Consider the following 18,739-nt stretch of genomic DNA (forward strand, 5'->3'; position numbering starts at 1 on the left):
CAGCCGTGGGATCTGCAATCACGTTGATTACATTTCACCTCTTGCATCTGCAGGGGTTCCCCATCATGCAGTGCAGCTTCACATTTATTTATTTTTTAGCCGACGAATCATGCAGCGGATGAAAAGCATAATTCTCACAACCATTTTTCCCTCACTTGCAAGTGGAGCAAATTCGCAATCACGGATAAAACGTGATCCATGCTGCAAATGAGTTGCACTGAACAATCAGGCAGATAGATGGGCAACCGTTTATGCAAGCACAATGACTTGATAATGGAGCAAGAGAGACTGACAATCCGCTGCAATAATAAAATAGCTACGTGTAAAAACAAGACTGCCAACAGCTAACCGGTAGTCTAATGCACACGAGGTACCATTAACACTATGGCCTAACAGGGAAGAGAGATTATAGCTGCAATTATGTACAAGATATGCACTGCTTGCTATATCATCTAAAATGTCAAAAGAATGTGCTTGGTTCAGAAGCTAGACCCCATGACCTTAATATTGCAGGTGCAGTGTGCCAACCAGAGACCATCGGAGCATCTGGACAAGTTAGAGCAAAAGATATTAAAGGCGGGAGGGGGGTGGTTTAACTTCTCCCTATTAGCCTCTTGCTGACAACCAGCTAACATCTGACACAACAGGAAAACTCGGTACTTTAAGTTCTAAAATTCCTTCATGTTAACCCGTCAAGGGAGTTCAGAGTACACGGAAAACTTTTGGATAGCACCCCCCCCCCCACCCCGTCCCATATTCATAATTCCACCCTACAAATGACATTTGGCATTCAGGCCAGAGGGCACTTCTTGATAGCAGGGGTTGCTGTAAATTATTGTAAGAGTGGTAGCCGGGTTGCCTACAGTACTTGAAATGCTGACTGGCAGCCTGGAGCGTTATCGGTGGGGGCAACGTTGAAATCCAACTTGCACGGCTGTTAGGAATTTAACATCGTACGATCATTGTGCGTGTTTTCATACCAGTCCTCGCAACCCAATGTCCATTTTGGCCAAGGACATTTAGAGGCCGTTTGTACTCTCCACGAAAAATGAAAGGCAAACATGAGCAACCAACGGCATTGTGCCGTGACTATTAACGGTAGGCCTCATTTTTTGCCACTTTCACAGCAGCTACCCTCGTGCAAATTAGGGACAGTGCCAGCTCCGACCGACATGGCCAACCCGGCAACAAAATTACAAAAATGAAACGCTGCACGTATTGCATAAAAATGCTAGCAGCTTCATATTAACTCAGCACCCACGTTATCAGTAAGGTGGGTTGCTGAACAAGCCACCAGGGTGGGTTCATAAAGCAGTGCAACCAACCAGATCAATGCAGGCAAAGTTTAAATGACAGCAGATGCTTGAGTAAAATTTGCAAAAATACCACAACAAAGCATACATTCGAATACGTAAAACAGTTTTCAGCATTGAAAAAAGGCAGGTAAAGAGATTATTTTGTAGACAAGAAATTAATGTAGATTTTTAAAAAATAAGTTAAAGACCTCTTGGCTTTACTGCAACTGAACGTCACATCACTTTCATGGTTAAAGACAAACTGCGGCCCTGCTGGGCAAAGATATGCCGGAGTAAAGCCCAGTCGCAGAGACTTAAATTCGAAGACTCTTACATTTGCAAGACTTCCTTTTCCATCGACCTGAAAACGTCAACATTTGTCAAGTACCACACAGCATTAACACTAGGGAACAAACATTAAACGGGACTTTTTTGCCAATAAAAAAAAGTTAGGCGTTTACCTCTTTCTGGAAAAAAATGTACAAACACCAAGTAGGTATAGGCATTTATCATTGACATTCCATGTCAGTCAAGGGTAAAGCCTAGTCTTTCATCGCAAGGCAATAACGAATGCTGCACCACTCGTACTAAAATCGCACGTCAGCAAGTCTCACATGGAATAAATCGCTTCAGCGAGTTGACGGCAAATGCAATTGTGGGGACATGCCCAAAAGCTTCCGCACAGACTACTCCACAGCTATGTGGGCAATGCAACAAGGAGACCACAATTCGTTTGCAGCCAGATCTTCCCAATCGTTGGCTCAGACATTTAGAACAAGACTCGGCTGGGTTCGCAGATGCCAGGCTACGCAGGGGAATAAACACAGGTGATGCAAGGTAGGACGGGAGATGCTAATACAGAAATGGATCTAGTCCCTCGCCAACACACTTTAGTCTGGACCTGAAGCCACTTTTGCGGTGCTTGCGTTTCTGCCAGGTAACATTGCATCTTGCCAGAAGCCACAGCCACTCACACATACCATACTGGTTAAACACCATAACACCTTCCAAAGCCTCGAGACCAAGAAGGGGGGGGGGGGGGGGGAGTTAATGGGTGAGAGGCATTCGCTGGCAGGGCTATAATAATGCACTGGTTTATTTACGAGCCGTTCCAGTTCAAGGTCGTGTTCTAGGGAGAAACTTTGTTAATCCCCAAACCCCATTCTGGTACACTCCAGGGCATAGGGATTTTAATCCACTGGGTCACCTGTTGTAAAGTGGTTACTTGCACAAGTCCATGCATCCATTGAGTAACCAAAACAAAAATTTGTAAATTTATCAATTTAAACACCAACCTCCCCCTGTTATAGTACATTGCCCTTCGGGAAAGTATGCTGTTCATTCCTACTTAACCAAGCACACTAGTGCAAGTTACACTAAAAAGCTAAGGTAACATAACAAACAAGTAGAGGACATTTGCTGTGGAAACAGATTTTGGGTGCCCAAGGAGGTTCAATCGAGTGACACTTCTGGAGAATTGTCAGTAAAATGTACTCTTGCTAGAGTCCCATCAGGCACATCGTGCAGATTCGTGAAATTCCCAAAGCTACCTGGGAACTATGAAGTGGCCAGGTGATGGTGGCACAACAAATTGGTTAAAATTCACGTATGCCCAAAGGTCTCAATGTCCTTGCAAATGCGGGTTGGAAAACTGCATAGTGCAAACTATAATTGGCACCCGATTTTCATTATCAAGCACTTGCCCCTACAGTGCTGGGATTAGAAAGGGGAAACTCGTGTGACCCCAGAAGCTATGCACCACCCAGGACCCATTTCCCAACAATGTAACATTATACAAATACGATCCCATTGTGAAAGTTCTGGATGGATGTTTCTTTCATAATAGAAAAAAAAACTACTTTAAATGTAGGGAGAATAATCAAGCATCAGTAACTCCCCCACAGGATTCGAGTTTGAATCACCCCCAGCACAGGGCGCAGTGTCCAATATCACGACGAACACGATACCTATAAAAGTGTGGCCACTCGGAATTTTGGGCCCGTGGAACCAAAAGATCATACGTAAAACTAAAAAAAAAAGTGCTTCAGGTGCACAAAAGTCAGCTGTAAAATCATGGCCAACCTTTGAATCCATGCCAATGCTCAGATGCCCTCAACACGAGTGCCAGATTTCACCAAAAGGACGGTGGCAGCTCTTGCTGGCACATGTGCTTTGGGCTCAAACATGCAGTCATGCGTCACCAAAACCCAGAATAAACCCTGGCAGTGTGGGGGGGGGGGGGGGGGGAGCATGATATCTTTAGCCACATCCAGACAGCCAGCTGACGCCGGGTTGTGGGGTTCATGCATCACTGCCAGGAATAATTAAAGTCTGAACAATCAAATGTTTTTTCCATTTAGATTAATGCACATTGCCAACATGTAGCTTGGAAAACTTCCTTATAAAACTCAAAAGGGCATTATTAATTGACCAACTTACTACTAAAAGACATACCCATCCTTTTTACACAGTAAATGGAAAGCTGCATAAACGCATGGGGTTGACCAAGTAGCATTATACACTAGGCCGACTTTGTAATACCATTTTTAAATGTAGTGACATTGCGGATGTCTTTGTAATGCCAGTCCTAGATGGGCACGGCGTATTGACATTGCGGGCACCACTCACATGTGAGTGCAGTACCAGCCCTGGAGGGGCTCGGTGAGCACTGGATGGCACCACTCTGCGTGCAGTGCCAACCCCTACAGGGTAGGGTGTGAGAGTGTCGGCCTCAAAGAATGGGGTTACTATAGGCCATGGCACTCTGGTTGACAGCAGAGAACACGTGACCGGTAAAGTCTACACAGGGCTCCCCCAAATGGGGGCTAGGGGTGGTCATGTGTCAGGGCCAAGATCCTGCGAGGGTTCTTGGTGGTCGTGGCTAAGGGCAGAGCCAGCTACGCCACAGAGGATAAGCCGGGTCCCAGATAGACCGGCTGCTGTTCATCCTGAAGAATCTACGTTCTACAGAACCTCCAACACGTGGACCTGGACCAAAGCTGTTGTCCAGTCCATTGTAGCTAGTTACTGTGTAATTAGTGCAGTTAGCCTGGTGGTCCACCACCATAGGTTGTTAGTGTTAAGGGGTAGTTACCGTGTGTTGGTGTTAATAAATGTGTTGCCTCCAAAAAGTACGTCTGCAACTCAGTTGAATCTACTACAAATGTGCACACCATGAGGCAATTAGATATAAGATGAATACTACTTCGTAGAGGCTCATGGTAGCTTCACCTACAACCAAAATGACCAAACCTAAACTTAGAGTTTATATTTTGATTTAAAGCTTTCGTGACTGCAGTAATTCATATCCTTAGTTTTTTCGGTAAAGTCACGTTGAAGAGAAACAACAAAATAATAAAATATATATAAAACAATAAAAAATTCACGACGTTTCGACCATAACTCAAACGGTCATCTTCAGGTGTGACCGTTTGAGTTATGGTTGAAACGTCGTGAGATTTTTTTATTGTTTTATATATATTTTATTATTTTGTTGTTTCTCTTCAATGTGACTTTACCGAAAAAACTAAGAATATGAATTAGAGTTTATAGTTAGGAGGCAAGCACTGTTACACCCAAAAAGGTTGTGCCACTTCGACAAAGGTCTGCCACATAGGCCAACATATTTGGGGGAAGTGCCGTTGCAGAGGAACCTAGAAAAGGCCAGGATGGCATGTAAAAAGGCAATGTGGCTAGCACCCCAACCATAGTGCTGATGTTAAGCCGTTTAAAGGCCGAGCCGACTTGGGGGAGGACGAGGACAGCTTCAGGATTACTCTGCACTCATGGTATCAGTAGGTGGGCGTTAAGCCACTAGGGTGGTTCGCAAAGCAGTGCAACCAATCAAATGCTTCAATGCAGGCCAAGTTCAGGCCACATCTGATATCCACATCTTGAATTAGCACGGTTGCCCAAGTACGGTGTAAAAGTTCAACATGCATGCATCCCAGCATAGACGTTGGCCACAGGTAGAAATCTAAACGAGCCCAGCAAAAATGTCCTCGTAGTTAGTCACTTTGCATAGCATCCCCCCCCCACCGACCCCACTCCCCCCTTTGTAGAAGGCCGTGTTTCAACCACGCAGCGCAAACTCACGGCAGTTTTCCTCGTCACTGTTGTCCGGGCAGTCGAGGTCACCATCACAGCGCCAGGTGAGAGTCACGCACCGTCCGTTACGGCACTGGAACTGTGTATCCAAGCAAGCAGTCCACTCGCCTGCAACAGAATTGGGGGGGGGGAGGAAATGAGGTTTTCCTATGACAAGATAACTCGTAAGCAGAGTTGTGCAAAGTAATAAAAACTGGCCTAATTTTCGAATCAAGGTTCTAAATAGTAATTTGCCCATGAAATTGGTGCATTTGAAAACTTTTTCCAGAGTAAATGGTGGTTTTTCAACTTCAAGTATTTTCCCGAAGTTAAAAATCAGGGTTGCGAAATGTCACTTGAATTTTTTTTGGCATAATACATGGCCAATCGTGCTCATCTGTAGGTGGATTACAAATGCAAATGGTCACAATAATATGTATGGCAGACAATGAATTTGTAGGTGAACTTGTTCCTCCGGTACAGATTACTAAAAGAGGTGGAAAACAAATGGCAATCATAGTACATAATTGTGTCACATCTTAAAAAATATTGCAGCAACCATAAACAACCACAAAGTGTGCCTGGGGAAGCTTCGCCACCTAAAGCAATGTAATGAAGTAAGCGGTAAAGGGGACCCAGAACACACTTGTCCAAACGGTCGAGAATAAAATTGCACCATTAGACCAGGCAGTGCGTGTGGACTGCACACTGAACCTGGGAAACCAGAGCTCCATTGTCCACAATGGCCACCGTCAATGAAGTAGATAGCCAAACCGTTGCAGTGCCCACTCCGCACCGCTCTTCAGCAACCCAAACTGAAGTGGTCAAGGTCAAATCTGCCATCCAACCCCCCAGACTGATTATCACGGTTGGCTACGTATGGGTGGGAAAGAATTTAACACGCACCTCATCTTAAAAATATTTTCTATAGTGCCTTAAGGTGCTTTACACAGAATGAATAGTACATAATGTAAATGGTGGAGAGGTGGTACATGAAAAGAGATGACACGCTATGGGCAAATCGATGCGTGAATTGAAAGCGAAATTGATTAACGAGTGAAAGCGATGTAAGAATGAGGGAAAACGGTGGCAGTTGAGGGGGAGGTGCAGGGCTGGTGGGGTGATGAAGGGAAAATGAGTTGAGCAAAAAAGGTGACTAATATGGATGGGAAATTGTTCCAGTGAAGGGGGGGGGGAGAAGGGAAAAGCAAGAGTCGGTCAAGCGTGTGACAAGCTGTACGCATTTCAGCACAAAGTCAGCCCCTTTTTTACAAGATAAACTCATTGAAAGGAGATGAAGGTCAAGCCCACATCAAACGCATGCAAATGTTACGGCAAAGTAATCTTTGGTTTCCAACTTTTAGAGCATACCCCTGAGATGGGTCACGTATATCAAAAACCATCCATTCTAAAAATGTAAACACAACAATTACGGTATTCCAGGCGAGACACCGTTTTCATAAAGACATGGTCATAGGATAACAGTTGTGATTTTAGCGGCAAATATTCAAATCAATTATACCTTGGTTTCAGTAAAGTTACGTAGAAAGAAATTAAGAATAATCAGATGAATATCAACTTATAATACCATTTGGCACAAATGATTTGCCTTCAAAATGAGCAATTTGAGGGGGGCAATCCTTCGGGAGGATTGTAGGAATTGGAGAGCATTGTGTATTATTCATAATAGTCGGTCTACAACCACACCCCTTTAAGAACCTTCAGCAGAAAATAAAGTTCAGAACAAAAATGGTCTTCAAAAAAAAATATGTCCATGGTGGAATGCGGTTGAAGCAATTTTACATTTTATTTAGCGTTTCCAGCACCACTTAAATGCCACACCTGTAATAAACTTGTCACAGCAGTGAAAACTGCATTATTTTAACGACTGATCACAGCACAAGGCCAAAAGTAATAAAAGCCTCACAGCAGTACAGAATTTACATTAAATTATAGCCTTCATACGGCAATGCCACTGGACAGAATACTGCATTGTGAATGTTTAATCAAGGGCATAGCAAGCAAAGCTGGGCACTGTCCAATTTACTGACAGTTGTACAATGCTGGTCAGTAGCGACGTAAAAGACATGGAAGGCAAATGTAATGCAATTTAAAGCCTTGCATCAATCCACTGCTACACGAACATCTCCCCCCCCCCCGACACCAACATGGCAGAACATCGTTCAAATTCGAAGCGTGATTATCTTCCATGGCACAAGATTGGTGATATGCAACGACTTGAGCCAGTTTGATCTGTATGTTCTAAAGGGGCCATTGCCCAAAATGTGAACCTAATACAGAACACCATTTGTTACGAGCCAGTGTTATTGAAATAGCTGGGGACAATACGGCAGTTGTGAAAATAACTCTTGCTCCACGGCTCTGTGAGAGAGTCATGGGGGTTGGTCAGATCACTAAGGGGGTCCGGCAATCAAACATAATTTATTTCGAATTTGGTGAACTCAATGTCAAGAGTTGCAATGCACCCAATTACAAGACTTGCCCGTAATTGAAATAATTTATGCTGGAGGCCAACTTGGAGTTAAAGCTTTGTAAACAGATGTCTAGTAGGGGCAGGTAAAAACATTAAATACAAAAGCACAGGAATACCAAAGCACAAGATGAACAAATAAGCCAAACATTCCAAAACAAGCCATCCCCATCCTACTAGGTAAAGCCCACCAAGTTATATTAACTCGGGTCAAAAGAGACCTGGCCACAAATGATAGCTCAACGAAGTGGCTTGGGTGGACATTTGCATCAGCTAATAAAAATAAATCTCAATGTGGGTTCTAAAAAAAAAGGGAGAAATACCCCCAGGACCCAGGAGAAAGAAAAACGTACACGATCACATGCAAATCCCAATATACAAGAGTCAGGGTTGGGATCAAACACCCGGCCTCGTGCATACCAGGCGAGGAAGCCAACACCAAAGCGGTCCTTAAAAGAGCTGCATGTGGCTCCGGCACACATTTCCAACCAGTGGGCCACATTGTACCATAATGGCCAGTACAAGCTGTAGGAGGCCCAGCTTGCACCGACCAGTTCAAATACTCAGCCACGACTGGGGGACAAACTCGCCTCCGCTGGGGTCAAACCATTGCGCCAAATTACATGTCTGTGCCACATTGCATAAAAATCCAAACCTTCAATGCAAATCAGTCAACAGGCCTCCACGAATAGTCTAATGGACAGGGATAAATGGATGCATTGTGTAAGAGCGCAAAATCACACGTATTTCTTTTAAAAGACAAACGTTATTCCACGTTAAACGATTTCAAAAACGGCCATAAGCAACAGGCGCAGTGGAAAGTAAAAAGAAACGACCCACTTGACAGCAGGCATGGCCTTAGACCCAGGGCAACAAACAAGCACTCATTCTCCATTAATTTCAAACAGACCACCACCACATCAGTACACGATTAGCACCAAGACAGATGGGTAGCACAGAGGGCTTCACCATTGCAGCGAGTGGTAGCGTAGACGCGAGTGCACTGCATTACCAGTCCAGGGCCTTCCCAGGGCCGATTGCCTCAAATGAGTAACTGGTGTGGCGTGCAAACATTGCCAATGGGGGAGACAAAGGCGGCCAGGCGTTGTGCTGGCCACCCACCCATCGAGTGCCAGCCTTTAAGTAGGAGTACTGTACCAAATCTTACTGTAATGTTTTGCTTTTGCAAAAATACGGGTTAATTTGTCAGTTAAAATTCCATGTATCTCAGGAGTAAGTGACAAATTATTCCGTGTTTTGCAAAAGCAAAACATTAACAAGATTTGTTACAGTACACACAATTCAAAAACTAGTATCTTGCACTAAAGACGAATTACCTAAATTATCAACAGGTGTATATCGGAGTAATTGTTTATGTGGCAGATGCTATATTGGACAGACAGGACGTAACATCAGCATAAGACTAAAGAACACCAAAGAAATATTAAATTATCTCAAACACAACAACTGTCGGCAGTGGCAGAACATGCTTGTCAACAAGGACACTCAATTGATTTTGATAACGTTGAAGTGTTGTGTAAAACTAATTATTACTGGTCAAGACCAATTAGATAAACCATTGAAATTGAGAGAAATATAAATAACTTTAAACGCTCTGACAGCTACAGGCTTAGTGCTGCTTGGAAGCGTATTATTAAATACACATTACAATTCCTTATGAGGAAACACTAATCAACGGATTACTAACGTAGCATATCACAATAACACACATTCCAACTAATTACTAATCTACAACTCATTACTATCATAACTCTTGACTGATTACCAATGGATTATATAGTTACAATAACCCACCTCAAATCACTGCACCTGAAATGAGTTAAATGATGACGTCACCCTGCTGCTCTATTTAAGACCGGGAGCAAGCGAGGGCTTTACCATTCAGCGAATTGCCCGATGAAGCTGGATGTAATTACCAGCGAAACGTCGTACTCAAATTTTAAATGATGTTGATTCACTCACACCGGTGGGCTAAAGTAGTGAACCATGTCCTTTGTAAACGTGACATGTTTTACTGCTTGGCTGTGTCGGGTGGTGGAGGGTTACGACACATTATGAATAACGTGATTTAAGTAGGTGCTTGATAACAGTACTTGCCTTAAAAGTCTGTTAAAGGCTACAGGGAAGATCTTTGTCCTTAGTCACACTACTTCAGTCAAGTGCCAGCCAAACAAACCTCATGTCCCAACATGAACCCTAAAAATGGGGCCCATAGAGACCCTGCCATATGACACGGGGGGGGGGGGGGGGGGATTTCCTCATTGCCCTGCAACGTGGATGTCACTCAATCTCTGGGCAATCCACCAATGCCCCCGTCAGACTCGATGCCAGCCACGAAGTCCAGGTTTGGATAGATGGCAGAGGTCATCTGGGGGAGCTGCAAATTAAGCGTGGCAAAAGTTGTAAAATGACGATACAATAAGCAGTGGGCAATAGATTACAGTAAAACACTGTCCCTGGGTAGCAAGTTATTTTTTGTCAATTGCGATGCCTCAAAAGTAAAGAAAATGGCTATCATTCCCGACAAACTTTGCTTTTGTGAGCAGGACGGTGATTTTTAAATTTACGTCTTTTCATTGGAGAAAAGGTAAATTTGTCTTTTCATTCACATAGTAAAAACCTACCAAAAGTAAACACAAATTACTAGAAAAGATTCAGAAGTGTAGTTTTTCGAGATGCATGATTAAACTGTAAATCACTCACGAATTAGCCCCCAAAAGTAGTCTCCTATCATGTTCTCATTATACTGTCCTTGGTAGCCACGTTCAAAGTCCAGTATATCCTGGTGGAAGCGCTCGCCTTGCTCCTCCGAGTAAGCTCCCATGTTCTCCTTGAATTTATCAAGACGAGCATCACGGATATGGACTTGAGGGACATCCTACAGCCCATTGTGCCATAGTTCTTCACCAGTCTCAACCAGCTCCATAGTTGTCGACCTTGTCACTGCCCAGGTAGCTACGAACCACTGCGAGAAAGCCGTTCCAAGCCACTTTCTCGGTACTAGCGAGCTTCCTGGGAAATTCATTGCACTCCAGGAACTTGTGGTCCAACAGACACAGGCTTTTATCTTTGCCTCAGACAGCTTATGGAAGAAGTCTTGAAGGCTGTCGACTCCTTATCTACAGCACTGACAAATTGTTTCATAAGGCTCAATTTGATGTGCAGTGGTGACATCGGCACCTTCCCAGGGTCCACCAGTGGCTCCCACTTGACATTGTTTCTACCCACAGGAGAACTCGGTCCGCTGAGGCCAGTCCCGTCTGTGGTAGTGCACCTTGGTGTCCCTGCTGTCCCAAAGGCAAAGATGGCAGGGAAACTTGGCAAAAATTACCTTGGAGACCCATCAGGAATGCCACCACACTTCAAAATAGTGGCACTCCTCCTTGATTTGAAGCTTTCGTGACTGCAGGAATTCACTCTTTGGTTCTTTCAGTAAAGTCATGTAGGTAGAAAAATGAGATCACAACGTTTTGACCGCAATAAGCAATCGTCATCAGGTGAGACAACTACAGCAAGAAAACTGCCGAAATAGGCTAGTTGTTGTCTCACCCAATGACGATTGCTTGTGATCGAAATGTCATCTATTATTTTTTTCTACCTACATGACTTTACCAAAAGAACCAAAGAGTATGGATTCCTGCAGTCACGAAAGCTTCAAATCGAGGAATGCCACCATATTGAAGTGACCTCACAGCCACTCATCATACTTCAAGGCATCCAGCAAGGTCTTTAATGCTGTTGTAATCCTCTTTGAGGTGCACCAAGTGAGCCAAGGGAAGAGACAGGTACTTGTTACCATTATGCAGCAGCATGGCTGTGAGGCTCCTGGATGAGCTGTCAATGAAGAGGTGCCACTCATTGTGGTTATAGCCGATTCCGATTGCCTCAGACTGGTCACATTGTGCCAAAAGCAGAGCCAATCTTGACGGGTAAAGAAGCTGCAAAAAGGTTGGCGACGCTTCCTCCGATCTGCGACTTGCACTTTCATCCAACATGTTCCACTGCTTGAGCCTAATTAAAAAGCTTGGCATTGGACTTGGTGAGACCAAGATCTCTGATCAAGTCGTTGAGGTGCAATTGGTCTCTCCTCAGCTCTAGCTCTGAAATTGTCAACTGGATCTTCATCTTCCTCGCTCTTGACTTGCTCTTTTCTAAAGACGGCTGCTCTCTCTGGAGTGGGTACAGGGAGCTCATGGCAGTGTGGCACCGGGGCAATGGATTAAGGAAGGTCTGGATACATGAGCGCAGGTGCATTTTTTTCCAGTCTTGCATGGACCCTTCCAAACGTCGAAGTAGTAGTTGCTTGAGTGGTCAGTGGGTTTCCAAATTCTTGGGATAGTTAACTTCATGGCTATTTCCCTCTGTACCATCCTACAAAAATACATTTCACCCATCATTAATGTGCAAGAGACTTTTGAAACATTTTTTTAAAGTACAATTTAAATTTTAAAGCAAAATTCCGAATTGTCCATCTTACCTCCAATTAATTTGCATTGTTCACAAGTGAAAGGAGGTGCCCAGGGTCTGTCTTGATTCCTGACAGGCATGCCAAAATGCCTTGTAGGCCTCACATCTTAGCAGATGATTCCAGAGTACCTTTTCGATAAATTGGGCGCAGATATAACATGCGTCTGCTGGATGCTTGCAGCCTCTTGATGCCATTTCAGAAAAAATGTAGATTTTTATCTACTTAGGCAGCTGGAACTAAACTGGTGGGCTTAAGGCCTCTATTTCTATTACTGGAAAGTTCTAGAAGTTACTCCAAGTTTACTCGCACCGAATCTGGAACGTTCTGGAAAATGGGTCATTTTCAAAATATTACTCTTCTGGTCACAAAAGCAAAGCTTGCAGGGAATAGCCATTTTCTGTATATCGAGGCATACGCAATTAGGAAATACTACCCAGGGACTTTTGTTCGTGTTGTGCTGTAGTGCAGTACACAGGATTCTTCGCCATTGATGTGGGGTGGGGGGGGGGAGATAGAAATGGCATGTTTAAATCGGGATGTTTAGAATAATCACGCAGTAAGATAAATGCGGCAATAATATTTCAGGTACACGTTTTTAGCCCCAAATGTGGGAACCGTGGATAATTATGGCCATTGATATGCCTTGTGTATTCGGAAGCTAAAAAGAATTGTAGCCATTTCCAGCATAGAATGGAAGTCCCTTTTAAGACAAAGGTTTAGCAATTAAGATTTGTTTTGCCACATGCATTTCACCTACTCTTAGCTTTGAAACTCCCCCCCCCGTCACCCAGCCCGGTAGAAGAGTGACAAGAATATTGACGGGATACATATGTTACACACCAATCGTGATTGCAGGATTTCACTTGGGTTCTCGGTAAAGTCACGTAGATACATTTATACTTTGTAAAGTTTGATATCCAAGCTTCCTTATGAAATTGTCTTCTCTCACCCATGCCCTGATTTTCCCCAACCCTCTCGCCCCTTCACCCCCTCTATATAATGCAGAGGCATGTTTCTCTTTCACCCGAGGACAATCGCTTGGTTGTTGCGATCGAAACGTCGTGATCTGCGATTTATTTTCCCCATCTACGTGACTTTACCGAAATAACCTAAGTGTATATTACACACCGTAGGGTTTTGTTTTTAATGGGTCCACTTGCAACCATTACACAGGGCGTTTTTAAAAAGATGGACCCAATTTCAAATACGTAGCGATTTCAAATCGGGTCCATCATGTTTAAAGGCCCTGTAAAGCCACACGGCGTGTGGATCTGTCCAGTTAGCGGTGTCCTACCGTAGCGGGTTTCTTCTGATAGTCAATGCATCGGATTTGTGACATGGGGCACCATGTTCAATATAGGTAACTGCACATTAGCTTCACTTACTCTATGTAAAATACCAGTCTAACCAATACAAGGTCCCTAATTTCAGTAGAGTATTCGGTCTAGGTCGTGACAAGTCACAGCTATGCATTTGCCCTATATTAAATGGACTGGCCTTGCATTATATAGTTATGGTAGCGTTTCAATTAGGTGCAGACCATTGCAATGCCACAATTACATCACAATGTACCGTACACCGTATAGTCGGTATTACGAAATGTACAATAGATAGCACCAGCGCCGATAACCATTATTTATAACGTAATCACAATTTATTACATGTCATGAATAAAACATCAGAGCAGGCTTAAATGCATGGTCGCAACCGCAACGATTGTTACCCTCGGCCACACTGCATTTACAGCAGTAATGGATCTTGTAATGTAATCATCACTACCATGTGGGGTTTTGTACGCTTGCACGTGACGAAATGGTGTTGTACGGATTGCACATCGGCATTAAAATTGTGCGCCGTAGTGTTTTAAAAGCAATGGGTGCGATTATTGTAAGCGATTGAATTACACGCAGCCACTGTATACCACACGTGGCGTCCCCCACCAACAGCAGCTTTGCACATGATCAAGGACACGCGAGCCACGTGCGTGTACAGTGTACTGTACACAACGCAGTGCATCAAGAACACACCAGTACACTCGCACAAAGACGTACGTACAGAACACTCATTCAGTATACGCCTCAAAGGCCATAGTCACTACACCAACCAGTACACGCACAAAGATGCAGTCATTATTCATTCAAATAAGCTTTCACAAGGACACAGAGACTTCATTCAGTATACATCGGCACTTAAGCCACTCGTTCAGTAAACACCCAGCAACTAAATCACCCTCGCACACAAACAGAACACACATTGCAGTATACAGGTAAAGATCCCCCGTATAGTCTTCAATAAGCAGTCGGGGCAAGGGGTCGTTAGCGAGCAGCACCTATAAAGAGAGGCCGATAGCCAACAACTACGCCCGGCCGCCTTTGTATCCCCGCTGTTGGAGACAAAGGCGGACGGTTTTTATTTACCGTACAATAAACACAACAATACTAACTATATTCTTGGTTCTTTCGGTAAAGTCACCACGTAGAAGGGAAACAATGAAATAATACAAATATAAAACAATACAATTCGCACGACGTTTCGACTGCAACAAGCAATCATCATCAGGTGTGATAACCACGCGACTTTACTGAAATAACCAACAATATGAATGTCTGCAGTCACGATAGCTTTAAATCATAAAACAACAACTCAGACCCCCCCCCCCATACAGCAAGAACTAAACACGCACTCGACATGGCTGCGAAATTATAATTAACATTCATTTGACCCTCAAATTCCCACTTCTGCTTGGCCACACACACTTGGTTCAACATTGGGGCAGCTTGTGACAATTAGCGAGCACCTATTAAGGCCCCGGCTGTGCGTACGAGGGCTACAAATTGGACGGCTGGTGGCCGAATGGCAACACCGCCTTCGTCTCCCCAGGTGTTCGTGTTTACACACACACACACCACCCTCTCTGCAGGTACGTGTCAATTAAAAGAGATGCAGAGTTGATCTGGGAAGGGGGTTGGGGTTAAACGACCGGTTCCAAAAGAACTCTCGCCATCGTTTGGGTCGTGGCAGAGACGATTTGAACGCCGGTGCGCTAACCACTGCGCCACCGCTCCCCCCCCCACTTACACTTTGTACAGACACGCCGACTGTATATACAGTACTCGATTGTCAGTACACGCAGTAACTTTTATATATATTACACACATTCCAATACAACTAACGCGAAAAAAATGGCACATTGTATCATACAAGTGTATCTTTAAACCAAAAACACGCGCGAGAATGAATGACACAAAGACAAAGACTTCCCCCCCCCCCCCCCCCGATAGCCTGCAACACTACCGAGGCAAGTGCAGTTACAGGGCACAGCGTCATCAAGCCGCCTTTGTGCGTGCAAACTAAGATTGGGAGACACTTGCCCATGGTCAATCATCTTGGGGAGCCCGAGTCAACCTACGAGGGGGTTCCAATAACCGGTTCACGTGTTCGAACCTGTTGTTGTTAGCGCAGTGCGCCGATCACTGCACCACCGCTCTCCAGCAGTCGCCCCATCACCCTAGCACGTGGATAACGAGCGCCAGAAGAATGCGACGAGCAAAATCACGTAGGACGACACACACACACGTGTAAACACTTGTTTTCCCCTACACGCAACATCGTAAGTCTTAACAGATTACGGTGGTCCTTCAAGCACACCGATGAGCACGGGTTGTCTACGTGCGGTGCGAAAGAAGTCCGCACGTTCGACGCCACTTGGTACTCCAACACCAAGCACGTGGTGTACTTACAATTACAAACCATGCACGGATCCGACGCCAAAATCTCTCCACCTTACACCTTAGGTGCGCTTGGCCAGCCTACCCTTAACACACTTCACCGTACTCGGTAGACAATGTTGTACTGCGCATTACATAACGCTTTTGTCTCCCGGTAGAATACCGCCGAGAAAACTACCAACAAACACTCACCCCCCTCCTCCCATACACCACCCACCTACAAACCCGACCTTGGTAGGTCATGACTTTGGTAGGTCATCACCTACCCGGTCACCTTCGTTCCGGTACGCGCAGTTCCGCGTTTAAGTCGTCCCCAGCACCACATTGACTAGCCCAGCACGCGGCTACCCGCATTTACTACATGCCTAGCCTGCCATGGCAAGCCCAACATCGCCAATGCAGTACCCTGCCTACCAACAACCAAGACTAATATCCCCCCTGCCCCCCCCCCGTGTAGCCTGAACAGACTGTTGGGGCAAGTTCTGTTAGCGAGCAGCAGCTGTGAAGCCCGGGACACGAGGGGGTGGGTGGCCAGCACCACGCCCGGCCGCCTTCGTCTCCCTAGGTGGAGATGTACACTCACAACCCCGAAGTGGACACACATTTTAGGCCGAGTCGACCTAGGGGAGGAGAGGTCCAGAACCGGTTCAGATAATCGCCACTGCTGGTGGCCCAGCAGCGGGAATCCAACTCGGGTGGCCGGGTTCGCTGCGTTAGCGCGTAACTCGCTACACACTACATACAAACAAACACAACACCACACACACACACACATCACCTACTAACACCACACACACACACACATCACCTACTAACACCACACACACACACACATCACCTACTAACACCACACACACACACATCACCTACTAACACCACACACACACACATCACCTACTAACACCACACACACACACACATCACCTACTAACACCACACACACACACATCACCTACTAACACCACACACACACACACACATCACCTACTAACACCACACACACACACACATCACCTACTAACACCACACACACACACACATCACCTACTAACACCACACACACACACACATCACCTACTAACACCACACACACACACATCACCTACTAACACCACACACACACATCACCTACTAACACCACACACACACATCACCTACTAACACCACACACACACATCACCTACTAACACCACACACACACACACATCACCTACTAACACCACACACACACACACATCACCTACTAACACCACACACACCCACACATCACCTACTAACACCACACACACCACCTACTAACACCACACACACCACCTACTAACACCACACACACACACACACCACCTACTAACACCACACACACACACACCACCTACTAACACCACACACACACACACATCACCTACTAACACCACACACACACACACATCACCTACTAACACCACACACACACACACACCACCTACTAACACCACACACACACCCCACCTACTAACACCACACACACACCCCACCTACTAACACCACACACACACCCCACCTACTAACACCACACACACACCACCTACTAACACCACACACACACCACCTACTAACACCACACACATACACCATGGTGTAACCCCGTGGTGTATCTTTGCGAGGCGCTCACCTGGCGCTGCGGCTGCCAAGGCGAGCGGCCCCGGCAAGGCCACGGCGATCAGCAGCCACAGCCACAGCTGGGACGAGGCCGTGAACACGACAGGGACCCCAGCCACAGACGCACATCGCCCGGTATCCCGAGTAGACGAAGCATGCTTAGCCATGTAGCGGGGTGGTGGTGGGGGGGTATGAAAGGCTTCCAAATCGGTAATTAACGCCACCACCAGCACCACCGGACCCTCTACAGTCGTACAACCGGCGTGGCCACCGCCAGTCAACCCCCACGTGCTCCGGCCGGCAAACGCTGGAGACCGCCGTGACAAATCGGCGGAGGACGGAATCAATGAACCACGATGTTGGTGGTGGTGGTGTTGTTGCTGCTGCTTTCAAGCCTAGCTTCCTAGACACTAGCGGTGGCAAGTAGCGGCAGCTTGCCGCCTGCCGCCTGCTGGCTTGTCGTAGCAATGAGCTGCCCCGGCAGCCCGTGGCCTGGCTGACGTCACGAGGGGGGGGGGGTGTGTGCGCGAAACGTTGCACCGCACGTGCTGCTGGAGGTCGTATTTATACTCGGAGGAGCCAATGAATCCACGAGTATTCACTGTGTGTGTGTGTCAGGCACGCGTGTTGCCGTACAGCATCACAGCCACCCCTCCCCACTCCACCACCGGTGACTTTCATGATTGTCGATATTTGTCATCATAACGTTTATCAGACTGAACTCGAAGTTCGACAAGCGAAACCACCCTCCCCCATCCACCCCCTCGCATCCCATCCACCTCCACCCCATCCACACGAACCCCCCCATTCCATCCACACCAACCCCCCATCCACCTCCATCCACCCCCATCCCATCCACACCACCCCCCCCATTCCATCCACACCAACCCCATCCACCCCCACCCCATCCACCTCCCCCATCCACCCCCCCCGCATCCCATTCACCCCCACCCCCCTATCCACCCCCCCATTCCATCCACCCCATCCACCCCCCCCATCCACCCCCCCATCC

General features: G+C 46.0%; 1 protein-coding gene across 6 annotated transcripts in view; it reads right to left on the minus strand.

Annotated features, from left to right (window-relative positions):
* Nucleotides 1–18,269, minus strand: part of LOC116952002 (very low-density lipoprotein receptor-like) — a 46,793-nt gene extending 28,524 nt beyond the window's left edge. For all 6 annotated transcript variants that reach the window (XM_032970972.2, XM_032970970.2, XM_032970969.2 and 3 more), the window contains exons 1-2: nt 17,741–18,269; nt 5,391–5,510 (exon numbers count right to left, since the gene is read on the minus strand). In XM_032970972.2, coding sequence (XP_032826863.2) covers nt 5,391–5,510; nt 17,741–17,894 — 274 coding nt within the window. In that variant the 5' untranslated portion in view covers nt 17,895–18,269. The remainder of the gene's footprint in view (nt 1–5,390; nt 5,511–17,740) is intronic.
* Between the last annotated feature and the right edge of the window lie 470 nt (nt 18,270–18,739).

Source organism: Petromyzon marinus, chromosome 44, assembly GCF_048934315.1.
Source record: "Petromyzon marinus isolate PM22_M1 ecotype Great Lakes invasive population chromosome 44, UKy_Petmar_22M1.pri1.0, whole genome shotgun sequence".
NCBI lineage: Eukaryota > Metazoa > Chordata > Hyperoartia > Petromyzontiformes > Petromyzontidae > Petromyzon > Petromyzon marinus.